Source organism: Onychomys torridus, chromosome 10 (assembly GCF_903995425.1).
Source record: "Onychomys torridus chromosome 10, mOncTor1.1, whole genome shotgun sequence".
Lineage (NCBI taxonomy): Eukaryota > Metazoa > Chordata > Mammalia > Rodentia > Cricetidae > Onychomys > Onychomys torridus.
Window position 1 is genome coordinate 4,876,263 of NC_050452.1, and position 26,973 is coordinate 4,903,235.

Below are 26,973 nucleotides of genomic sequence, written 5' to 3' on the forward strand. Positions count from 1 at the left end.
TATCACTTTTGGGATATTTGCTGCTAATGTCTCCCAAAAAATTACTACAAGCTCTTTGCCAAGATTCACTTTTTGCCCATAATTTGTCAATGCCACCCTTAGTTAAAGATACTACAATTTCTGCTGGGTCTATTCCTGCTAATTGACAAACTCTCAATTTTTCCTTTTAAAATCAACTCAGAGATCTTTTCCATATCATTATTTTTTACTCTGTTTATTTGGTAGAAATGTCCATTCCAATATAATATCTTCCCTCTGCATTAAAATTCCTATAGGAGAATGCTTAGAGGGTAACATAACCAGAATGCAATCAAGCTTTGGATCCACATGTCCTTTCTGTACTTTCTTTTCCTCCAAGGCCAATTCTCTCCCAGCTGAAGCTGGTAATTCTCTTGGACTATTCAAGTCCTTGTCACCTTCTAAGTTTTTGAACAAATTACTCAGTTCATCATTTTTTACCCCAACAACTGTTTATAGAAGGGAAATATCTCTGAATAGTCTTTGAAAGACACTAAGAGTCCATAATTAATCTCCCCTAACTTTGCACCTTTTGGGGTCTAATTTTTCATAGACATATTTTATGTACTAAATAATTAATAGAATCCCCTCTTTGTATCTTTTCAGGAGCAATTTGTAATCCCCAACAAGTCAACATTTTTTTTACTCATTCAAACATTCTTTCTAAACTATCTGTATTTGAATCAGCTAGTAAAATATTGTCCATGTAATGATAAATTATAGATTTAGGAAGTTGTTTTTGTATTATTTCCAATGGCTGTCCTTCAAAATATTGGCACAGGTTTGGGCTATTTAACATTCCCTGTGGTTGAACCCTCCATTGAAATGTTTTAACTTTCTGAGAATTATTATAAGTAGGAACTATGAAGACAATTCTTTCTCTGTCTTTTTCTTGTAAGGATATTGAGAAGAAATAGTCTGTTAAATCGATAATTATAAGAAACCATCCTTTAGGTAACAGAGTAGGCAAAGGAATTCCATATTGTAGAGAGCCCATTGACTGAATGACCTTGTTAATTGCTCTTAAATCTGTTACCATTTTCCACTTACCAGATTTCTTTTTAATAACAATTACAGAAGAATTCCAAGGGCTACTTGATTCTTCAATATACTGAGCTCTTGTACCAGCTGTTCTGAGGCTTGTAGTTTCTCCTTTGTTAAAGGCCATTGCTCATTGTCTGTTAACCATTTTAAAGGTAGAGCTGCTGATGTATTTGAAAGATCAGCAGCTGTTCTGCCCTGTTCTTTTACAATCTAGATGGCTGGTGAGTGTTCTTTATAATACCTTCTAATATTTTTCTCAGAAACATGTGTTAGTTATGGTTTGTTTCTGAGGTTGGAGGAATGTTAATCTGGGTATTCCATGGCTGTAACAAATCATGTCTTCATAGATTCATAGCTATATTAGCCAAATATGGCTTTAATTTTCCTCTTTGTGCTTCTGGCCCTATACATTTGACCCATTTTCACTCTGTTTCACTGAGATAATGTTCCAATCCCTAACAGCTGAATTGAACCTCCTGAAGCAGCCAATTTGGATGCCAAAATTCTGGTATAATTATTGTGACATCTGCATCTGTGTCTACAAGACCTTCCAAGAGAACATCATTTATTCATATTTTTAATTATAGTCCATGTTCATTTATAGTCCATGTTCATTTATAGAAGTTTGCCAAAAAATTCACTTTATGGTTTCTCCTGAATTTTTTGTCCTCTCTGCTACAGCTGTTCTATCACCCTGAGCAGTATGTTTTTTGTTTGTTTGTTTGTTTGTTTGTTTGTTTGTTTTTACAATAGGCATTTGGTTTTTATAATTGCTCTGAGAAAGGGTTTCTTCTAAGATGGCAGGATAGGAATGAACTGAATTTGCTGTGGGGGCCTTTGAGATGCCCCTCAGTGAGTTTCCTGACAGCAGAGGCAAAAGATTACCTTGTCTGTCTCTTGTTGATCCACATTCATTATTCCATTGTTTACCTTTACCACATCTTCTGCATAATCCTGAAGGGAGGGGCATTCTGTTGCCATAGTTTATTGAAGAAACATTGTTTCTAGGAATGCCCTGTTTATAGTCCCTTTTTAGGTGACCTTGTCTACCACAACTAAAACATCTGACATTACTTTTCTTCAAGCTCTTGAAATCAGCTCTCCTATCCACATATCATCATGGTCATAAGACTCAATATTAATTATGTCCCTGATCCAATCCTCGAAGGGTGCTGATTGTGCCTTTAACAGCATAATTACTGTTTTGCATGCTGCATTAACATTCTCCAAACCTAAAGATTCAATTATTATCTGCTTAGCTTCTGAATTTGGTACCATTCTATTTACTGTTGAAGACAGCCTTTGTAAGAAATCTGTGAAGGTTTCTTTTGGGCCCTGTATAACTTTTGTAAATGAATCAATTTTCTTCCCTGCTTCCCCAACTCTGCCCCATGCATTCATAGCTGCCATGTGGCATAGAATTAGGGTTTGGTTATCATATAAATATTTTCTTTGTATATCAGTGTAATTGTCTTCTCCAAGAAGCTGATCCTGGGAAATTTCCACACTTCTAGTCCTACATCATTTTTTTAAAAATCATTTTAGCCTCCCCTTTGATCCACTTTTTCCATTGTAGTTGTGGTCCAGTCTCTAGGACAGCTATAACCAACTCTTTCCAGTCCTGAGGGATGATTCTATTATAAGTTGACCTTAAGTTTAACATCTGCTTTACAAATGCAGAATGCATACCATATGATACTATAGCTTCTTTAAAACTCCTCAAATCTAACATTTCCATTGGAGTCCAGTTAGCTTGTACACACCCTTGAGCATTTTGCAGTTCATGTAAGATTACTGGGTAGATTAATGTTTGCTGTCTGGTAACCTGAGGCTGTTTCTCTATAACTGTATAAATGAATTCTGAGATAGGTTCAACTTTAAATTTTTCTGTCTGGGTCTGAATTTCTCTATAATTCTTTTTAACAAGCTTTTCTAAAGCTTTTATCTTGGCATTCAAATTGGGCAACCTTTTTAATGCTAAAATGAAAATGATGAAACAAATAATATTCATAATTGACATTATGTAAATCCTATCAATATTAATTATCCTCTCATTTAATTGTTCCATTTCAGACTGCCTAATGTGTTATCAAACAGATACCAAATTCCTTCCATTGTAAAAATGTTTCTCATTCTTTAATGTGGGAAAAAATTTCTCTTAATTAATTTCTCTCTTTAAGATATCTTAATTGATTTACCAAGTCTGTTGAGTGCATAGAATAATAGAAGTCTGAGAGGATTTCAAAGCAGCTATCTAGTATGGTAGAAGTCCAAGATGGGAATCCAGAGAGAGCCCACAACCCACCAGGAGAGAAAAAGCCAAAGAGACTCCAGCCCATGTGGGGTGGAGATCCAGCCTCATGCAACTCTGTTCTGAGCTGGGGGGCGGGGGCGGGTTGCAAGGCCACAAGTGGCTTTTTAGTGAATTCTTGCCACAATTGCTAGAGTGCCAATTATAACACAAATCTTAACAGGTCTTATTAAATAAAAAAACAAAAACACAGAGCCAGATATTGGGATGAAGACCTCAGAAATCAGAGAAATAGGAAAAGCCACAAGCCAGCCTCACCTCACCAACTCCTCAGCTTCCAAAGAGACCTACTTCCTGTAATTCCACACCTATATGCCTTTCTGTTCTGCTATATCATTTGCTTTCTCCATCCAGCTACATCACGTCTTCTTCCTGTCCAGCTCTGTCACTTCCTGTCTGTCTGTGCAGAACTCCAGACCTCTGTAGTTAACTAATGTTGGAATTTAAGGTGTGTGCCACCACATCTGGCTCTGTTCCCAGTGTTGTGGCCTTGAACTCATAGAGATCCAGACAGATCCCTGCCTCTGGAATGATAGGATTAAAGGCATCTGCTTCCATTGCATTGCCTGACTTCTATGTTTTGTATAGTGGCAGGCTTTTCCCTCTGATCCTCAGATAAACTTATTGGGTTGTACAAATAAAAAATTACCACACAGAGCTCTTCCTGCACAGGTTGCTGCAGGAAAATCATCACAGGAGTTCTTTAATCACCCGTGATTCTACACAACAAACTGGAAAACTAGAGAAGTTTGTCTGAGAGCACCAGGTGGCAAAGGAGCCCAGAGGTGAAGCCTTAATAGCATAGAGCCGGAGACTGGTGTGTGGGACCTACTCAGCCACTCAGGTAACAAAGCAAGCTGAGCTTTGAGATGGCCTACTCGGCCTACTCTATTTCGGAAAATTAGCTGTGGTTTATGGCTATGCTAAAGGAGAACTTGATTTTATTCATTCATCAAAGCTGTGATTTACTGATCTTCTGTGAAATCAGGCTCTCAGGAAGGCAGATGCTGAGATAAAATTAGGACTTCAAGAAGTTTATGGATGGTGTGAAATGTGATGCTGATTAAAAGATAAAAGGGAACAAGCAAAATGGATAGAATGCTTTCTGAGTGCCATGTCATGTGATGTGTATGGAAGGAGTGGCACCACAACTGAGCAGGTTGTATCCAGATATGATGCTCCAAAGTGAAGACTGCCCATCAGAGGAGGTGCAGGCTGGGTGGAAATGACAGTACTATGGCCTTCTCCTTGGTTATTCATGGGTGGAGACTGCCAGAACTAGTGTGGCTGGGGTTTGGTTGACAAATGCCTGAAGAGCCCAAGTGACTAGTTGGGATCTTTAAGAGGCTTTCAACTTTCTGCATTCCTTACAGGAGAAAGAACTTTTTTTTTTGGCTGTTTTTTCAAATTAATAAATTAATTAATTAATTTATTGATGAGCTTGCCACTTAGTGGTTAGCACACCATCTCCCCCTCAGTGAAGAGTACACGATCTCCCCCTCAGTAGCTAGTGTACAATCTCCCCTCAGAGGCTAGCTCACCACCTTCCCCTCAGAGGCTAGCTCACCACCATCCCCTCAGTGAAGAGTGCACCATCTTTCCCTCAATCACTGTTCATACTCATAAAAGTTTTAGAAATATGTAGATATTTTGAATGGCAAGCTAAACTAATTGATAAAATTCCAAACAGGGATGAGTTTTAAAAGGCACAGGTGAAGATAGGGTTTAGGGATAGAGACTTCCCATTTTGCTGAGTGTTTTATGTTCAATGCCTTATGTTCATGATAACTTGGTTCCTTCCCATAACTATGTAAAGACTCCAGAAGCATTTCTGATGTCTGTGATGCTTGAGGCTATGACCCTGCATGATTTAGATCACTTAGGTCTGAAATACTCATTGACTAAAATTTGGTTAATGTATCTTTTCCACTGAACTGTTACCTTCCATCTTTATATTCAGGGCTAACCCTGTACCCTTCACATTCTGAGCATACTCGTGTGGCTCAGAGCTCAGTGATGACCAGAATGGCTGGAGAGTCTTCATGACAGTTATCTCCTTACTTCCCTTTTCTTGTGTACAGGAAAGTGAAACTCTTAATCCTTCCCCTTCTTTGAGATTCAGTGTCTTTCTTGTCCTGGAGTGCTTTGGTTGTCTTTTTTGAGGACCAGGAAGTTACCTCCTTGTGAAATTTGGAAGTCTCTGTTTAGGGTAATAGTTTAAGAGGCCTAAGCACTTTGGCCTGTGGTCCTTACTTTGGCCTCTCTCTTCCTAGTCTTCTCTTTAGATGCCTTCCCTGTTACAGTCATCTTGAATGAAGTGTCCCTTATCAACCTAACGTAACTTTGTAAGAGATAATGCTAAGAACTGCTCTAGGATTCTGGCTCTCTTTCTATGAATTGTTTGGCTTCAAGGGCCATATAAATAGAATGGGCATCATGACCTACCTGCAAGATTTCTTTGTGTCTTGGGTCAATGACAGCACGGCATAGTGCATGGTGTCTACTCCTAAAAGGCTTGGATCTTATTTGTTGAGCTAATGTTGTATGTGAAAAGCTTCTTGATATTTTGTAAAAATTGCAAATTTCTCTGGTGTATTAAAATAAAGCTGTTTGCTGAATCATCAGTATTGCATCTTTCAGGAATCTACTTTTGCAAATGAAGTATATTTAGTACTTAGTTCTTGGAAAAACAAAGGCAAGAGTGCATGAGACAATGAAAGCAAGACCTGATTGCTCATCTGTTCTGAAGCACTCAGCCACTCAGGGCCTAGAGATCAATTACTTAGCTGAAGGAGAGAGATAAAAAACTTGGGAAATACATGTTTCAGATCATTTAGCAAATTTATGTTGTCCAGCTGAAGAAAATTGTGGGTCTTGTATTTAGAAAGTACAAATATCTTCTATTTGAGATATCCTACAATGAAACATTTAGGAAACTAACATCAAAATACTAAATTTTCTTCCAATAGATTTTACATTTTTTTTTTTTTTGAGCTGAGGATCGAACCCAGGGCCTTGCGCTTGCTAGGCAAGCGCTGTACCACTGAGCTAAATCCCCAACCCGATTTTACATTTTTAAATCCAGGTTATGATATCCTCCTGCCATGAAGTTACATTTTGAAACATTGTGTAAATCCCTAAATTTTAAAGAAATATATATGAAGCTGTATGTTCTTAAGCTAAAACTGCTCTCATTTGTGAGGCATGGTGGGTATGGTAGAATGTATTTGAGACCTGTGGAATGGTTATCCATGTCCGTGACACAGAAATATGTGTTCAAAACAGTTCTCCATAGTACATAGGGTATACTATATCCTTAAAGCTACTCCCCTCTACAAAGTAAGCTGAGGAAAATGTCCCTTGTCAATTACTACCTGATTCTGACAGTCCGTGTTTCTGCTTGGAGAACCTGCTCAAAGTCAGAGTGGCTTCCAGGGATGGCGGTGGCGATGAGCTGGGCCACTGTGAAAGTCCGAAAGACATCCCTTGAACCTCCTTTCTTAAGCACAAGCAGTTGATGAGGATTTGGGGGTTGGCTCTTTATTTCTTTGTTTTCTGTTTGAGTTATTACCCCTGACAGTCTGCTCACTATGTTTCAACTTCCTGCCAGTGGAGACTTACCATGTTCAAACTTTCAGAACATTTCTCTCCTCTGCTCTGCCTTCTGTACTCAACACAGTTTAAGTTTCAGGGAAGAGTTACTTAAAAGGCAGAGCTTCATAATGTATGTGACAGCAGATGAAGAAAGTACATCTAGATGTCTGCCTGAGGAGAAGGCAATTAGGAGTGAGGTTGAGTCTGAGCCCCTGATGAAGCAAGGATTTAAGTAAGAAAGTTGGTTGTCCTGGTTCCTAGTATGAATTTTATCCACTATTCAGTTTAGTGAAACATTGATCTGAGGTCTGAGATTTCTCTTAACTTTCAAGTTCCTTTTTAAAATTGGTAATTCATGTGTTATTTTGTGGTGTGTGTGTGTGTGTGTGTGTGTGTGTGTGAGGTCAGGAGCACTTGGTTCTGTCCTTCCACTGTCTGGGTTACAGGTGGGTCCCAGATATTGAGCTCAGGTTTTTCAGGCTTGGTGGCAAGTGCCTTTACCCACTGAGATGTCTTACTTGCCTACAACTTACAAGTTTCTTAAGACTTAATTGTAAAGGTCATGTTTTCAGAGGACAAAGTATTACTCATTGGCCTCTCCATCTCTTCTTCCAGGTTTATCTTGCAGACTATGGACTTTCCTACAGATATTGTCCCAATGGGAATCACAAACAGTATCAGGAAAATCCCAGGAAGGGCCATAATGGAACAATAGAGTTTACAAGTTTGGATGCCCACAAAGGAGTAGGTAGGTCTCTCTTTTCTAGTGCACATTTTTATCTCGGAAGGATGATTGAGTTGAGAGTGCTGAAGCCACATGAGATGACTGCTGTGTGGTCAGGCTGAAGGGTGAGTGCTCTGGCGACATTTTTGTGGCAAGTGGTAAATTCCTGTTATCCCAGTGAATATCTGACAGAAACCAGAAACCATGTGACTAGACAGGAGCAAACCCTGACCTTCATTAGGCTGAGAAGTCACAGGTCTGTATGTGAGGCTACGGGGCGGTGCTGAGGGGACATCAGAATCAGTGGCAGTCACATGCTGTCCTGTTAGCATTGTGTCCTTTTCAGGGCCTTGAAAGAGATCTTCTCTCCACAGTAACAGTATCTTCTGAACCCCTAAAGTGTTAACTTGGGACATCTCTCCCAGGCGCCTTTCATAGATCTTACTTATTTAAACTCACTTTGATGGTATTGGAAACACATTTGCAGGTAAATTACATACATAGCCCTTTTATTGGATATTGATTGTACTGCCTTGCATTCCAAGGCAGACTTAATTCAACAATTCCCTAATTAGTTAAAGTCATAACCTATGTCTTGTATTCATTTACCATTAATTAAACCTTAGCTGTTTATTACTCTGCAGTCCAAATCCAATAGCCGACCCAGAAAGCCATGGAAAAGGAAGTAGGAGGTCAATATTGAAAATATATGGTGCTGAGCCCCACTGATAGCTGCTTTGCTCACAATCAATACGCTCAGTGCAACTGTACTTTCTCAGTTGCTCTGTCAGCAAGACAAAAAGTCAATTCTAATGTTATGCTAGCGGAAAAAAAATGGCGATTATTAAAAAACTTTGGCTTTCAAAATTATATTCTTTGCAAACTTTGTTTATAAAAATAGTGTCAGACATAGTAAAGCAAACATAGGTTTTAAACATCTCTGAAAGAGATGCATCTTCACTGAGTGTCTGCTAAACATTTGCGCTGGTAATGGCTGTCAGACTGTTACCCTAAGCTAATACTTTCTAACGAGTTTTACTTGGTTCAAACAACTGTATATTATTGTCTTTTCTATTAAAAGGACCATTGACCATGTAATGCAGAGGGTGTTGATCATTTTCTAGAGCAATTGAAATCCATAGTCTTTTAAGGAAGGCCATCAAGAAGGTGGAGCCAGTGTGTTGACTGTGTGCCATCTTCTTCCTAGGAATATTGTTGGAGGACAGTTTCTGAAATGAAGACCAGTTTTTATACTCTGGAACAAAGGGAAAGCAATCAGAACATGTCTTTGTCAAGTTTAGTTTTCTTAGAAAAGTAATGATTAGTGTTGTGTAATTTTCCATCATTTACATTATTAATGATGTAGTTAACACTTGAAGGTATAATGTGACATGGTCTTGATTAAATTATGAAATAAGAAAATAAAATGCTGATTGACAGTGGTGCTTTTTGAAATAATTTAATTAGATTTATTTATTTTATGTATATGAGTGTTTGACCTGCATGTATCTATGTGTACCATGTGCATGCCAAGCAAAGTCAGAAAAGAGCATAGGATTCCCTGGAACTGGAGGTCTCAGTGGCTATGGACCACCATGTGGGTGCTAGGAACTGAACCTATGTCCTCTGCAAGAGCACAAAGTGTTCTTAACCACTAAGCCATCTCTCTGGCCCGGATAGTGGTGCGTTCTAACTTTACTTTCTCTCATTTTCAATGAGCCAAAGAATGCTTGCCAGACTTACTTTGTGATGTAGAATAGAGTTTTCAGAGACACAAAAGTACTCCTTACCTGGTGTTGTGCCTGGAACTCCCCACACAGATTCTTAGGTGTTATTAACATTCTAATGCTGAATCAGTTGAAGGCAGAGTTTAACTGTAGGAGGGGTGAGAGTAGTCACGTGTTGTTTGGACCAAAGCTCAGACAGCAATATTTCTGAAAGCCTTCTTTAATTAATTCCGCATGGTATTTGTGTGTGTGTGTTGTCTTCATGAAATATTTAATCCAATTTCTATTTAGAACTCAAATTAAACTTCTTTCTCTTGCCGGTCATAGTATGCATTGATGGAGACACTGGGTAGATTTCCCCACTCTGGATCTTGGGGAGAAGACTGGGCTGAATGTGATTGTAGAGATGGTTTTGCATCTGAAAGAAGGTTCAGGAAAGGGCACATGAACTATCTTGAGGTTTGCAGGGAAGTCTTGTGGTTTTGTGCTTGAGTGAGTATTCATTTAATCACACATGGTTCAGCTTTCTTATAAAATAGTGGATTCCTTTCCTGTATTTTGCATATTAACACCTATATAATACATGTATGTATGTTCACATATATCTACCTATGTATTTGGACATATATATGTGTATTTGCTAAATACACGTGTTATTTGTTCTAGTATAAAACTGGAAGATTGGATATTTTCACTGTGTTTGAACAGTGTTTGTTCCTAATATTGTCCATTGAATTTTGCAAAATTAATCAGAATTTTGTTAGAAATGAATGAATCAGCCAGGCGGTGGTGGCGTATGCTTTTAATCCCAGTACTTGGGAGGTAGAGCCTGGTGGATATTTGTGAGTTCAAGTCCAGCCTGGTCTACAGAGCGAGATCCAGGACAGGCTCCAAAACTACACGGAGAAACCCTGTCTCGGAGAAACACACAAACAAAAAAAGAAATGAACTAATCATTTAGCTATATTTAGAAACCAGAATAAAAGGGCTCAAATTCTATATGTAAATGGAGAAAATCAGATTCATAAATATTCATGTTAACCATTAGTACAGTTACTATGTGATTTAATATCAGAAAATCTTCCTAGTCCAGTCCAGGAGAGAAAACAGTGCAGAAGAAAGCAGCAAGAGGCAGGTGCCATTTAGTTCTCTTTCCTACTGGGTTTCCAGTCAGAGTCATGTGCAGGGAGCAGCTATGCACAGGGACATACTGAGATGAGACGGAAGGACAAATGGACAGATGGAAAGATGGTGATTCCTGGAAATGCTGTGGATGGCATTACTTGAACATGACAGTTGTTCTTCCAAACTCGGGACTCTGTAACCTAAGGGAAGTTTCTGCAGCTGACTTGCCTCATCAGTATAAAACTGGAGCAAGGGTGGTAGATGTAGTTCTTCATTATTAATTTTTCTTCCATCAAAACTAGCATGTACGAGCACTGACATACTTTGTTCTTGTTGAAAGATAATTAAAGAGAATTATATGTGTGTCAAATACACTGCTTTAAAATTTGTTGCATTCTTAGTAATGTTAAGAAGCAATATTTGGATCAATGAGTGCTATGGATTTTTGTAGATTTCTCTACTCACTGAGGCATGCAGTCAATACCTAATTTCTCTAGAGACAGATGGCATTGAACAGGCGGAGCTTTCTTAAACACATCAGACCTGGGCACTGGGTTTTAATCTGACATCATTGATGACCATAAAATAGAATATCTAAATTGCATTTTAAATGTCTATTTGCTTATGTAATATATCCAGTGTCAAAGAAAAAAAAATATTGTGTACTTTAAAAAATTTTGCCATGTGCTGCAGCACGTGGAATCCAAGTCTTGTGTTGCTTCTTGCATGGTTTTATTTCATTTCAGCATTCCAGCTTACAAAATACATGGGAAGGAAACTGAGAATGTGTTTTCATGCTGCTGAACTGGGGAGATGATGCGGGTGACACAGCTTAACAACGAAGTCAACAGAACAAACACCCTTTTCTGTTACAGGGTATTAAGCAATACCATTAAATACTGGTTAAATACCATTAAGTATTTCCCAAGGAGTAAGAAAACTATACTGTTAACCTCTTCTTTTTAGGTAAAATTGAATGCTGTATATAGCCTTAGGCTAGCATAAAGCCAAGGAAGGCATTGTGTCTATGTGACATATGGCCTTTTGTTTTTGTTTTTTTATTACATTTATTTTGGGTTGGTGGGGGTGCTGTGGCACATGTGTAGAAGTCAGAGGACAGTTTGTGGGATTTTATTCTTTCCTTCTACCATGTGGATGCCGGGGATCAGACTCAGCTCTCAAACTTAGTGGTGAGACCCTTTATTCACTGAGCCATCTCATTCACATACCCCTTTTACATTTACACATTTAAGTCATATTCCTTGGCTTTTTAAGTGAATTGTTTCATTAGGGATATACAGTGCACAGTGCCTAATTGTAAAGTCTCTTTGCTCTATTGAATAACTTTTCCTAATAGTGCTACATTGATCATTTACACACACAACACACACACACACACAAATCAGAGATTAGGATATAGAAGGTACTAAAAAGAGAAAAAGCAAAACTAGGTTTCTTATTTATTTGAAACATGATACTTTGCATTCTATTCTCCTACTACCCCTTTGAAATTATACTAAGTGATAGTATATTAGTCAGCCTTTGCTTTGTGACAGAACACTTGAAATAATTCTGTAGAGGATAGATTTGTGTTAGTCCATAGACTTAAACGTACCACTCCCTGGTCTTCCACTTCATCAGTGCATTATGAAGCTGTACATTGTAGCAGTGGGGTCACGTGGTGCAGACAGTGGGATCCCTTGGAAGAGGCACCTCAGCATGGCAAATAGTGAGCTGAGAAAGGAGGAGCAAACAGCATAGCCCCCAATAACTAGTTCCTTCAGTACGCCTATTTCCCACTCCTTACCCACTTCCAGTATTGCCATTATATTATTAATTCATCAGAGGAGTAAAGCCCTTAAGATCCTCCCCTCCTGTATACCCCAGAGCTCCTCCAGTCTGCCACTAAGCCCCACTGCACGAGTCTATGGTAGACATGTCAATGTGTTCTTGCTCTTTGTACATCTGAGGTGACAAAATATTCAACAACACAGTAGCCAGTTGGAAACCTAAGAAAGGAGTATAAATTTTTCCTGCCATTAGTCACTGCCCACTTTCAGGTGAGCCTCTTGTTCAGACATTTCTACTTTCATAATTTATAACCACATATAGTAATATGTTAGGCATTTACATCCTGTCTACTGGAAACAAGTGTTTTCATGTTTGTTTTCTTTCCTACCAAATCCTGTGTCTTCTTCATCCTCCATAATATATAAGAAATGAAACTAAATAGGAAGCCTACCTACACTGACAGATGCATATGGAGTTAAACACTTTCCTATTCTTTCTTTACCTTTGGTGAGTTGGTTCAGTTAATTATCCTAATTTATCTTTAGAGTGCAGACTAGATTTCTAGTGTGACCTTTTGTTGATCTTATTCCAGTTTAGATGGACCATTGCTACTTTATAAATAAATAAATATTTAATAGAAGCCCTTTTATCATAATGGGATGATATAGAGGGAGTTTTCCGGGAAGGATGGTCACAAGGAGAATTTTGTCAGTGAGTCGGCAAAGATGAGAATCTGCTGCTTATTTATTTATTCTACAAGCAAGTAACTTTTTTGTTGTGTGTTTTTGTATTTTAAGTCAAAATGCCTGCACCATATAGCTCCTCCCATAACTAAAAGTAGTGAGATTAGGTCAATTGGATGACTTTGGAACTGATGGTATAGGTAGTCATTCGCCTGAGTGTGTGCTTGCTTCATTCTGAACAACGCAGCTCACTGTTGTTCTGTCAGTTCTTACTCTCCGATGTGAAGCAGGGTATTTAACCTTTTCAGACTCTGTTTTTTTAATGTTCCAATATGATTAGTAATACTGACATTGTTGGAATGATTAAAAGTAATAATACAGGACTACAGTGCATGGTACAGTAGCTACTCTCCATAAATCACCTAAGTTCTTTTATTTTAATTTTCAGTTTAGTGTCAGCTATTTCTGGAATCTGTTTTTTGTTTTTTGTTTTTTTTTTTTGTTTTGTTTTGTTTTTTTTCTGAAATAGAAGTTGAGTCCCCACCTGTGCCTATTTTTTATTATTGTTATACTTGGCACTACTTTATCATTTAGAAATGTTGAACAATTGCAAACAACACACTCTCAGTGAAAAGAGTAATTTGCCTTCCTCCATGCTAGTAAGCACACTAAAATTAGATGCTAAATAGTATTTGGAAACTAATTTTAAAAAGTTTAGAGGAAAATGCTTGATAACAAAATTTCCAACAGAAAGTAAAAGTCTGAGTTGTTGTAAATCTGTATGAAAACCTATAAATAATAATAATATTGATTATGAAATGCAATTGAGAACTTTATATTGTACAGTGAATTATGCAAACATGTTTTCAAGAGAGAACAATCCACAATATTTTGTCTCTCCAAAGGAATCCAGTTTATTAAAGATGGTAGACTGCACATTGAACTACAGAGTTCAGCATTGAAGAGTTGTGGCTGGAACTCACCCCTGCTGTATGGATTCCTGCTCTGGAACTCTGAACATTTCTTGGTTCAGTTAGCATTTTCTAATGAATTTGGAAAATTTGTAATGAAACAGTCAGCTTCAAGGTTAAAAATATTTTCAGAGATTTATTTATTTTTATTTCTTATGAATGAGTGTTTTACCTCCAGGCATGTATGTGTGCCATGTGCATGCCTGGTGCCTGTGGCTGCCAGAAGATGGCGATAAACCACCTGGAACTGGATTTACAGACGTTTATAGCCACCATAGAGATTCTGGGAACCAAGCCTGGGTCCTCTGCCACAGTAGCAAGTGGTCTTAACTTCCTAACTATTGTTTTTGAATTAACGATTATTACATTTACTCCTCTCTGTATGGTAGCCAGAAAGTGGACATGACAATTATAGATTGAAAGTTTAATTTCCCCAAAACAAGTCAAGCATTTTGTCTCTCTGGGACCTATTTTCAGTCAGAGAGACAGACTTAGAAACATATTTGATGCTTTTATCATACTTCTTAGGCTAGGAAAATATAATCATTCTTTTTAACATTCCAAGTGTTTTTGTAGGACTCAGTGAGAAGACTGTAAATTGTTTGCTTAACCATACCCACTAACATAGTACATATAGGGAAAGATTAAAAATGTGTTAACATATTTAATTAGATAATAGTGAAGTGACCTCAACTTTCAAAGGCCTATTTTACATGAAGACCAGTTTATGAAATATTTGTTTCAGAAATCTGAATGACTTGTCAGAATTTGCAGCTTTCTATCAATCCCTCAGCTGGAGGGTGGCTGGAGTCCCTGGGAAGGATCATTCTATACTAATTCATACTGGGTTTTAGCCTTCCTTGTGTAGGGAAAACAAGTATCAGAATATGTATCATCTTTGCACAGTGAAAGGATGTGAATTTTTTAATTGATAGTAACCGGGAATTCCTGTAATGAAGAGACTTGTGTACACATCTGTACACAAGAGGCCATTCTGTTATTAAAGGGAGATTCATCACCAAGGGATTCACTGCAGAGCAGCATGGTAGCAACTGTTTTTAGTTTCATACTCGAGTCAAGTCCTGCATTAGGACATTGTCAAAGCCCATGCAGAACATAAACAGCACCCATGGGCCCGACCTTCTGCTGGATTGAAGGGGCTTTAATAACCCAAATCGCATGTGTGTAGGAGTAATTGTACACTCTGCTTTTATATCAGCTTAGGTACAATGAGGTGGCACCATTGTTCTCAGTGGATGGATTCATAAATTAAAGACCTAGTTCATTCACTCAGTGACTTTTCAGAGTTTATTTAATGAAGGACAATGAAATAGGATACCTGTTTACAACAGGCTTTAACAACCCCATATTGCTTAGGACATTATATATCCATGTACAGATGAATATTCATGTAGTAGAATAATATAAATACCAGCTGATTATTTTTATAATAGCTTGGAATGTTTATAACATGATTTTATTTCATGGGTATTCACTAAGTGTGCTAGTTATTAATTCAGTGACTCATTAGCAGGTGTCAGTTGTATTAAAAAATTCTTAGGTCTCATTGTGTTTTGATATAAGGTACTCGAGGAAAGTGTGTTGAGATGAAATTAGTCCACAGCGTTTTGGGTTTGATGTACATGATATTTACTAAGGTCTGAGTGTGTCCTTTTAATGGTTTAAGAAAAGCCATCTTACATGAAGTCTGTTTGGCTTCGGAACTTCCTTCCCCACCATGCCCTCCGCACCACACCCCCTCCATGCCTCCTCACCTTTGGCTTTCCTAGTCAGGTTCCTGGCTGGTGCTTCTGCAGGGAGTTTCTTCATCTGGAGATGATGTGTGGAGCACTGTGGAGCTGTGCCACAGTTGCTGTACTTTCCACTCAGCTGAAGGTCTTCACGGGCCTGGTTTTAAAGACTGCACACTAGATGGCAGCTTTGTCATATTCTTCCGACTTCAATTGCAACCACTGGTGTGACAGAATAGGAAAGGCCTTCAGTGTTTAGTCTGCACTCGGAAGGTCTCTGCATGACCGAGGCGGACCCCATGGACTTCCTGGAACATGTGTTAGCAATTTAGCTGCAGACATTTATTTCTTTGTTTTACTGTTTGGCTCTTTGAGAAAGTGTTGGTGCTGGGTTATGGGTTGTCTGGATCATGTCAGAGGCCATGGGATCAAGTTCATGTGACAGGCTAGACTACAGCAAGATGAAGTTGGAGGGGGTGAGGAAACTGACCCCTTACTTCAGTACAAGTCTTGCCTGTCTATGGACTGAGGCCAGAGGCCCAGACGGTTAACTTCACTCCAGCTGAGTAAACACGACACTTTGCCCATTTGTTTTTTTCATATTTCATCACTGGGAGCTCACTCAGAGATTTCTCTATTTCTCACGAACTTTTTTTATCCTCCCCCTTCTGCAGCCCCTTCCAGAAGAAGTGACATTGAGATCCTTGGTTACTGCATGCTGCGCTGGCTATGTGGGAAGCTACCTTGGGACACATACCTGGAGGACCCTGTGGCTGTCCAGACTGCTAAAACCAAGTAGGGATTCTCAAATATACCATCCCTTCATGCAACAGGACTGAGAGATCATGGAGGGGAGTGGACATGCCAGACAAAATTGCCCCTCGGCCACCATGACAAAACAAATATCAGCAGTTTGAAAACTATTGTTAAAAAAAAAAATCAGAATCCGACATAAACTCCATTAGGGCAGCACTGAAAAATTATAAAGTATAGAAAATTTTACAGTGTAAATATAAAATCTCTCTTTCTTGACATGCTATTTTCTAGCACTTAGATCCTAGGTGATGGTGTTTATGAGATGACTATTTCCCAGTGAGTGTGGTACCTGGGTATGGAAGTGCTCTGTTCTCGGTGTGATTGATCTCAGCCATGCAGAGCAGCATGCTGAACAGAGTGCAGAGCAGTGGGTGAGGCAGGAGAGGAGGACCTGCTTTTCTCAGGTGAGGACAGCATACCTCACATTCCTGCCCCAGAAGGCCCTTGAGGTAGAAACAAAGAAAACATTTATGTGAGCTATTTATATGAAACACTTTGTAGCTACATAAACCTTTCTAATATTCTACATTCAAAGTTTTTACCTCAACTCTGTTAGCATAAGAAGGTCAGTTTTTGAACAGTGTTTGTGTTTTACAATTCTCTCACTGGTCAGCTGGGTCCCAGGTACTGAGTAGCTTTCCCTCACATAAGATAGGCAGAGATAGTTATCCAGAAAGAGACTGCTGTTGTACCAAGGGAGTAGAGTTTTAGGAAAATAAAAAATGAAAATGGACACATTTCACACACAGGTGCAGCTCAACCATATAAGTCAATCTTCAAATTCAAAATTTTTTTAGACTGTGTTTCACTCTATATTCCAAGATTTTCTCAAACTCATGATCTTCCTGCCTCAGCCTCCCAAGTGCTGGGATTGGAGGTATGCATCCCCACACCTGGATCCACCTTAGTATCAGTGCTCAAGGTAGGAAGTTAAGACTAAAGGTTGGAAATGACAGATGTTTACAAACTGACATGAGCAAAAGTTGCACTTGGAATCTTGACCACCATAGTCCCTGATGTAAGGACTATGCCTTTAATTACATCATCAGCCTGCGACAGTGTCCCAGCCTAAAAAGTGAGTGGGCCTCTGTGCGTTCCTTTTCTCTTTCTGCTCTGTAATCCCAGCACTTGGGAGGCAGAGATAGGTGGATCTCTGTGAGTTCAAGGCCAGCCTGGTCTACAGAGCTAGTCCAGGACAGGCTCCAAAGCTACAGAGAAACCCTGTCTCGAAAAACAAAAACAAATTTTTTTTTTTTTTTTACCTTTCTAGAGCTTTATTGGGAGAGAGGGGGAGAAAGGGGAAGAGAGGGAGAGATAGAGAGAGAGACAGAGAGAGACAGAGACAGAGAGGAAGAGAGACAGAGAGACCTAGAGGAGGGTGGAAAGATAGAAGGGGGAGGGGGGGACACAGAGTGCCCGCTTTTTAGGCTGGCCCGCATCCCAGGATGATGACGTAATTAAGGACAAAACTCTTGCACCTGACACACTTGTTCAAGTCAGAGTTGGGACTTTCTGATGAGTTTTGTCCATTTAAGTCTTGGTATATCTGGCATGCTCTACACGTCCCACCAGGTCAACCCATAGGTATCAGCACTCATACGCAGCCCTGGTATACAGCAGGTCAGCTCAGTTTATCTACTTTAAGTAGTGTATTTCAATTAAAGGCTAGTATTTTAATTATTATGATCATTAGCAGGCTTTCTTTTAATAAGACTTATGACTGCCTTATTTTAGTCTTGTATCAACATGTATACATAGATGCCTTCATTTTAATAACTAGTGTGTCTACATATGTATTCATGTATAATAAAATAGTACTTTGTAAAATATAGGGTTTTAATAAGTTAAACATTAACTCTGTATTTATTATCTTCATTTTTTTCTTTTATTTGAGTCATTTTTGATTAATATAAATATAAACATTAGTAGAGCCAATATATTATGTGTCAAAACTTAAAACATTTCAAATTTCATATGTAATAAATAGTGCTTTATTTGCCTGTGAAGTTGTAGTATGGAGCAGGATGGTGGGTTTGGCCACAACACATTTCCCTTTGTTTTTGCTGTCATGGGTCACTTGAGATTGCTGCACTTTTCTGCTTGAGTTTCTTTGTGAACTGTTCACTCATATCTATAATTTTAGTTGAGACTTTATATATTTTTGCTACAGCAACTTAAGAGAGTCATATTTATTTAGCTGAAAACACTGAAAAGCATTTCCCTGGCATTTGTTGTTTTGGTTTGGTGTGTTGTATTGATACTTCTCATTAACTCATTCAATCATTGGTTAGTATGAACTCTTCCCTTGGGAGAACTATTGGTCACAGATAACTAAAAACCACCCTCTCCAGTGGTAAATACATGAGGAAAATATGATTTCAGGGCAGGGTGGGGGAGGGGGAGTGGGCCCAAAGGTCTTTTTGCTGACAGATCACCAGAGAATCCAGGAATGTTGAACATACAGGGGCCTCTCCTCAATGGAGGAGATAAAATGCCTCTTTTCCCATCCAGGAATCTGGGAGTGGGTATTGGTAGCAACTTGGTGACTATTGCTCTCTGTGGAGGCAGACCTCACCCAAATCCCCCATAATGTTTATCCCAGACTTTCCCTGCCTAGACCCTTAGCTTTAGCTCCCAGTTAATAGAACCCATCCTTAAGGGGAGATGTCACATGTACTCCATGCTGGAGTCTAGGCCTTTTAGCTCTAGAACCCACTTTCAAGGTCACAGGTACTTTGCAAATGAGTTTTTATGTAGTCACACCCTAAGCTTTATTGTGTACCTGGATTGTTTCCTGGAAACCATTTCTCCATACTCTGTTGTATTTAAATTTGCTGACAATAACCCCCCTGGGGTCAGACTTCTGGAAGTTTTGATCCAGGTTGATGAAGTCAGTTTGAACTGAGTTTTTATTCTCACCTCTTTGGATAGTTTCCCATACCTCTCCAGTGACAAATATATGAGGGAAAAAATGACTTCACTATCTACAAACAATTTTATATGGACTTTTTGCTGTTTTTAAGGCAACATCATGGCAAGCATTCCTACCTCTGCAGTCCTCAACTGTATACAGCTTGAGTTAGATCATCCCTCAGTTTCCACATTGCTCGGCCAGTTAGAACTAAGGACCCCTCACCCTTTGCTAATGCTCTCGGCCTTTGCAGTGGCGTAAAGAAGGGTAAAAGACTCAAGTTTGTGTTCTAAATGAAGCAGTGAGCCTGGTTTGAAGATGCTTACCATATCCTTTCCCTGTTTTGTTTAGTCTGCTGGACGAACTCCCAGAGTCTGTGCTTACGTGGGCCCCCCCTGGAAGTAGTTGCTGTAAGTTGAATGATAAACCCTCTGTGTATCTCTCTCCACAGGTCATCCCAGCTACCACTATGCAGGCGTCATCCTTACCCACTCCCATTCCCACGGGGAAAGCTACAGGGTCACAGTTTGCTAGAGAAGATGTTTAAATCATCTCTGACATTAATGCCAAAGCATTGGGGTTCTAACTTTCTGTTTTTATCTAGAGTTTGAGAATCATTTGCAGGTTAGTCAATAGCAACTGGTATTTTTAGAATTAAGGCATTTTTGAATGGAGGTAAAGTCAAATTATAAAGTCTATTTTGAGTCAATATATTTACAAAAACTTAGTCATTACATACCTAAATGCTGTTTACACCTGGATCACATTATATTGGTCAGCCAAACTTTTTAGATTAGAAAGTCAACTGATTTGGGGATGTGGAGGTGCATTTAGAACCGATTTCCTCCTTCAAGTTTATAGAGGACTTTTGAGTTCAAGTTCTTGGACGGTCATGTTGGTGTGAACAGTAAATGAACTTGCAGTTTCAGTCCTGTGTTTATGCATGTGTGACTCATCCAGCATGAAGCTGGTTTGTCATAGGAGAAGAGCCAGCTAACTCTACCCTCAGACTTTTACTTTTAGCAGAGTGAATCTTATTTTTTTAAATAGAGTTTTTCTGGGTAGTCTTGGCTGTCCTCCTGGAACTATCTCTGTAGTCCAGGCTGGCCTCGAACTCACAAAGATCAACCTGCCTCTACTTCCTGAGTGCTGGGGTTAAAGGCGTGCGTCACCACCGCCTGGCAGGCAGAGTGAATCCTATTCTCTTTTGACTTGAGACCATCTCATTGTTAGCATTTAGCTGACTTCTAGAAGTGCTTGTGTGCACTGGCCATATAGTAAAATCAGATAGCATATGTTTGAGAAGAACAGTCAAGATGTTGTCTTAGCCTATAATCACAGCTGTGAGCCAAAATTGTCATTTACAGAGAGGAACAGCCCAGGCCTGTGCCCACCTAGTTTCCTTAGTCACATTGTGTGTCATTCTGCCAGGTTCCCATATTCTCCTTTCCATGGTAGTTTTCTTCTAATGGAGGGGTCAGAAGTTGGGACATTTTTATTTAGAAAGATAAGCTAAAAATTGCAAATGTTATTGTTGTTGTTTGTTTTATTCTGTAACTACATTAGAGAAATTGATAAAACTAACATTATTCTTACCAAGTTGATAGTATATTTTCTCATTGAGACAGAAAGCAAGGTGGATCAGAGATGTCATTTCCTTTTCAAATATATGTCCCCCCTTAACTTTCTTGTCCCTTCAGCTCAGGTCTAGAAAAGAAGGCCTTGATGCCTCATGTTGTACAAGGTGGATGCTTGTGAGCTAGTCTATGTCCCATGATATTTCAGTCATTAGATATATACTAGAATTTTAGTCATATGAAAAGTCTAGTGATGGGTCACACATGATTCCTTGTTTTCTTACCCATGAATTTAGTCTATGCTCATAAATATAAACAGGTTTCTGTTCTTAGAGCATGGGGTTTAATTTTCTTAGGAGATTGTAGAGCCAGCACATTCTTGAAAATAAACTGATTTACAAACCACTTTTCCTGTGTTTTATATAAAGCAATGCAGAGGTTTGCAGCATGTATATCCAGCTCAGTGTGGTACCTTCAGAAGTCTTTATTGTCATGAATAAAGATGTAAAATAGTCAGTGATATGTCACTAGCCCAACAGGTAGGTAACGCAAGAGTATGCTCACTCTGTGCTACTTGATACCTTCTGTTTAATAGCTCTGGCAATTCACAAGGAAATCAAAGATTATGATTCATGGAATAAACCCAGATCATGGAAGGCTAACATTTACATCAGTGCTCTGAGCTTTAGGCTTATGATAATAAACCCATAATGGGGTGGGATTTTTTTTTTCCCTCCTGAGCCACTCTGGTGTCATAGTTTCTAAACCCCAGGCCTATGAGGCCTTTTGTACAGCTGCTCTCAGTTGGTAGTGTGCTGGGAATTCTCCTTTGTCTTATAACAGGCATTTGTTTCCAACAAACTCAGCTCTTTATTCTCCATTCTGATTAATAGGCTTGTAGTTTATACTAAGCTCAGCTTACTAGCTATTGAAAGACTGAAAAGCAGCAGAATATGTCTCAGAAAATGACAGAGAATGTTGTTGAGTATTTCTTTAATAACTGGATTTGGATGCCCCCAGTAGGACATCAGAAAACACCAGTTAAAGTATGTTCTAAAACAGGAGCTGGCTAACAGCAATCTACTGAACTAAATGTTAGATAACAGAGCCTGATATGTCTCATATGTTAGAGAAGAAGAAAAAATAAGTTGTCTAATAGCTAGATTGGTAAAAACGGAAAACAAACAATAACAACAGAGCCAGGAGCTCTGCTTTTAACTACATTAACTCTTCATTTCTAGATAATAATTCTAACTGTGGTATAGAATGGTCACTTTGGGGGCTGAGAGAGAGCTCAGCAGAGGACCAGAATTTAGTTCCTAGTGCCCACATTGGGAGCTCACAATCACTTACAGCTCCAGAGCTAGTTAATCTGGTAACGAGGGTAGCTGTACTCACTTGTGCTTGTACGAGTGTACTCACGTACATAGGCATGTGTACGAGTGTACTCACGTACATAGACATGTATATACATACACATTTAAAAACAGTCACCTGCTTTTAAGAAAAAGAAAAGATGTGACTATTTGGATTTTTTTGTCTAGGGAGTGAGCCCCAGTGCCTCTCCATGTCTGTTTGATGCAGGGAGGCTGTGAGGGAAGGGAATATGTCCTGAAGCTGCCCAGACCTCTGCACTAGTAATCAGTTTTCGAAGGGAAAAGTCAGTATAAACACTGTGTAAACAAATGAAAATATGATGACTTTAGCATGAGCCTCCTCCTGAACAGAAGTATAGAGCATGGGCATTTCAAGGTGATTCTTTGTCACTTTTATTATTAATTGTGCTTCTTTTTAAAAACTAGTGGTGGAAATAGCTTAGTGGCAGTGTGAATACTTAGCACATGTGAGGCCTTGGCTTGAAAGTCTATGACTTAAATAAATAGAGCTGGAGTGAGGAGTTACTATGTAGCTCTGGTGACACACTTTTACATGAGAGAGAAAATAGACAACTCCTCAGCCTACTGACCTAAAATCAGAAATAGCAGGGATGCACTGGGATACTAAGGTTTAGAGGACAACTGTTAAGGCCAATCATGACTAAAAATATGGAATCCATATTCATGTTTTAATATATTCACATAATGACAAAATGAAATCTATAGGTAAAACTTACAGTACTTTTTCCCTTTGAAGTCAGATTTATATATTTATGAGTAACATTGGTTTTTAAATAAATATGTAAATGTTAATGTGAAAGAAAAAAATGAAGTACATCGAGCTGCCATGGTAGTTTTGAGTAGTTAGGAGCCACACCTCATAAATCCAAGTTAGTAACTATCCTTGTCTAGGTATTTCACCTGGCAGATGCACTCATTGTAAACATATCAGCAAAGGAATATGGAAAAGTTTGTCAGTTTATCTCATTTTTAAAACATCATGTCAGTAGCTTTTAAATATTTTTTAAATAAATTTTAAATGATTTTTATTGACTTATTTATTTTTAGTTTATTCAAGTGTGTGTGTGTGTGTGTGTGTGTGTGTGTGTGTGTGTGTATGAAGGAAAAGGTAACAGAAAAATTTGAGAATCATTAGAGTTTTATTAATTCATCCCAATTACAAGTGACATGTAAAAACTTTGATACTTTGCAGGTGAACTTGCCAAGTTCTTGGCGTGCGTCTGTAATTTAGCTTATGATGAAAAGCCAGACTATCAGAAGCTCAAGAATATTTTGAATCCAGATGGAGTACCTTTAGGGCCACTGGAATTTTCCACTAAAGCACAGAGTGTCCATGTGCATACTCCAACCCACCAAAAAGTAAGCATAACATAATACTTGTGCTCTTGCAATTGCACACTGTGAAAGTGCTTCTGTGAAGACATTTCAGGTCAAAAGTGACTTGCTTGCTACATTAATTCCTATTTCTTTTAAATCAGTACTTAGAAACCTGAAAGTTCCTCTGGCTTCCTATCTCTTAGAATGGGATCTGTGCCTGCTGTGTGCAGTCACATGATGGTCACGTGCGTGGCAGGGGAGAGCTAAAGGCCACTCCACCTTGATTCATGAGAGCCTTTCTGTGCTTCTCTAGGCTTTCTCTCTCTCCTGCCCTGTGGCTCTCTCTCTCCTGCCCTGTGGATCTCTCTCTCCTGTCCTGTGGATTTCTCTCTCCTGTTCTGTGGCTCTCTCTCCTGTCCTGTGGATCTCTGTCTTCTGCCCTGTGGATCTCTCTGTCCTGTCCTGTGGATTTCTCTCTCCTGTCCTGTGGCTCTCTCTCTCCTGTCCTGTGGATCTCTCTCCTGTCCTGTGGATCTCTCTCCTGCCCTGTGGCTCTCTCTCCTGTCCTGTGGATCTCTGTCTTCTGCCCTATGGCTCTCTCTCTCTCTCTCCTGTCCTGTGGCTCTCTCTCTTCTGCCCTGTGTCTTTGCCTCCCACTTTCACCATGATATGCAGCTGGAATCTTAGAAGTCTTAGAAGTGATTGATGCATATCTGTTGATATTTTAGCTTATAAAAAGAATTATTTTCTTAACAAAGTTCTCATTGTATTTGTTATCTCCTTTATTATGCTTCTTTGAATGGATGCCCTCACATCAACGGAAAAAATTAATTCTGAGCAAGAAATTATAAAGTCAAAGGATTTTCAGAAGAGAATGGTAGAAACCTGAGTCTGTGATTAGCAACACTGTCACACAGACAAGGAAACTATTCTTTCTCACTTTAGGCTATCCATATTAAATAAATAAATGCATGTGTGTGGAGGTTCATTCTGGTGGAGCTACAAGTTAGGGTTAGAATGCCATTTACTTTAATATTTCTTCTGAACTTTGGATCATCACAAGTGCTCGTGAGCCAAGAATGCAGGATGCAGGCTAATGTGACTGATAGGCTGCTAGATGAATGGTGAGGCAAGTCTCGGTGCACAGATGGTTCTGATTTGCTGAATTTTGTAGCTGCTGCAACTGAAGACATAAAATATCCTTCTAGTCATAAATTAGCTCTTTGGAAGCAAAACCTTGGCACCAGAGCTTTACAACCTTCAATTAGTAGGAAAAGAAGTGTTTGAATGACTGTGGTATTGACTTCTGTAGGCCTTGCATAGTAATCATTCCTAATAGAAGAGAAGATCTGTTTGAGGAGGGTTTGCATGGCTAATTAACTACCAGGGAGAATATGTAATTTTTTCATGATCCCCTGATTGTCACCTTTCTCTCGTGATACAATTACATTTTATTGTAGCAAGTGCCTCACAAACCAATTGTCAGCACTGTTTACATACTGCAGTAGGCAGAACAAAAGTTCATGTTTAATGAAAAGCCACTGGATTTTGATCTTGGTAATTATGGACACTTCTTTTAACAGTTTTATTGACTTTTGTATTTTTATCACTTTTCCAACAAAACAAAGAACCATTTCCGTGACAATGTCCCCTTTCGGTGACAGAAACCAAGAACCATTTCTGTGACAGTGTCCCCTTACAGTGATGGTCAGCACTTAATCTGCACTAATTTAAGATTTTTCACCCATTTTTGTAGTTTTCAGTTTCATAAGCTTCACTGAAATATAAAAGTCATTTCAAAAATACTACATCTTTTTATATAACATTCTAATTATTATCTTCCACAGTGTGCAGTTCACCAAATCAAAGAGTATTTGTTGTAAAGCCAAAATTTTAAGCAGAGATTAATACAATGTAGAACATTTTCCAGTGAGCTTTTATGAAAAATATTTTATTCCTTTTGATTAGAGTGCTTTGATTATAAGTAACACTATTTAAAAATAACATGTAACTTTAATGTCTTAATTTCTGTTAACAGTGTGATCAGCCTGGATATGTAGCTAGTATATCATATTTCATAGCATACATTTAATTAATGACTTTACTTCTCCACTGTTTTATGTGTAAATATATATTTAAATATGTCAAAAATATATATAATTTCACTATCTGTAGGTAAATTACATCTTAATTTTAATTTCTACAGTTTACAGGTTTTTATTTATGCTCTAAAAATCAAACCTAAAAATGTTGAAACTATGCTGCCGTCACCATCTTGTCCTTGGTTCTGCTGAGTGATGCACACAGGAAGGTGTCTGTAGCTGGTGGTTGCCTAACAGAATTAGTTGAGTCAAGTCAACCTGGTGGCTATACATTTTCTCTTTCAAGTCCCAGCATCTTTTTAGTCTCTCAGAGTACACCTTGTCACTATGCATGTGGAATACTGCAGCTACTGACAGAGTAGTGGATGAATTCTTATTACTTCTTCTTCTTTTTGGACAGGTATTTAAAAATAAGTCATTGTCCCTGAAAAAACATGCATATGCAAATAAACTCTTTGTACCATTTATTATTCAAAGGGAAGGAAATTATGCATGTTAAAATTTTCAGCATATTATTTCATTCTAAAATGAAATTTTTAGAATTTTAGGGTTCTTAACAAAATGCTTTTGACTTAGAAGGTAGCACACTTCCCTGTGCACCTCCAACCTGCTTTCGCAAAGTAAAGCGAAGTGTTACTAAGAGATGTTTGGGTGTGATGAACCATTTACAGTAAACTAAACTGGAAATGGATTTTTGTCAACAAGGGATGCTGTTGCTTGGGGATTTTTGTTTGTTGTTTGTTTGTTTGGTTTTGTTTGCTTGTTTATTTGTCTCCAGAAAAGCCAACACTTTATTTGTAAGACCATTCAGCAGCTCTGGAGGTAACTGCTGTCACCAGGCCATTCCAAGGTTCATCGTCTAGATGGCCACACAGCTGCTTATGCCACCCACGGAAGCATTTGGGTTTGCTGCTTGTTTTGTTTCATGTTGTTTTATGTTATGTTTAGAGTAAAGTCTGCTTAGCAGGCATGCTACCATTCAGTCATATCCCAGTCACCCTCTATGATTCACTCTTTGAAATTCAGTGAATGAAACTACATCTCACCAGTGCTTGCTGAGGTCAGCTGCTGGTCAAGTTGTCAGTTACAGTCAGAGGGAGGATTGCACTGTGCA

General features: G+C 38.7%; 1 protein-coding gene across 2 annotated transcripts in view; it reads left to right on the forward strand.

Annotated features, from left to right (window-relative positions):
• Vrk2 (VRK serine/threonine kinase 2) overlaps positions 1-26,973 on the forward strand; it is a 139,366-nt gene that overhangs the window by 100,304 nt on the left and 12,089 nt on the right. For both annotated transcript variants that reach the window (XM_036201492.1, XM_036201491.1), the window contains exons 8-11: positions 7,583-7,715; positions 16,414-16,534; positions 19,818-19,876; positions 23,633-23,799. In XM_036201492.1, coding sequence (XP_036057385.1) covers positions 7,583-7,715; positions 16,414-16,534; positions 19,818-19,876; positions 23,633-23,799 — 480 coding nt within the window. The remainder of the gene's footprint in view (positions 1-7,582; positions 7,716-16,413; positions 16,535-19,817; positions 19,877-23,632; positions 23,800-26,973) is intronic.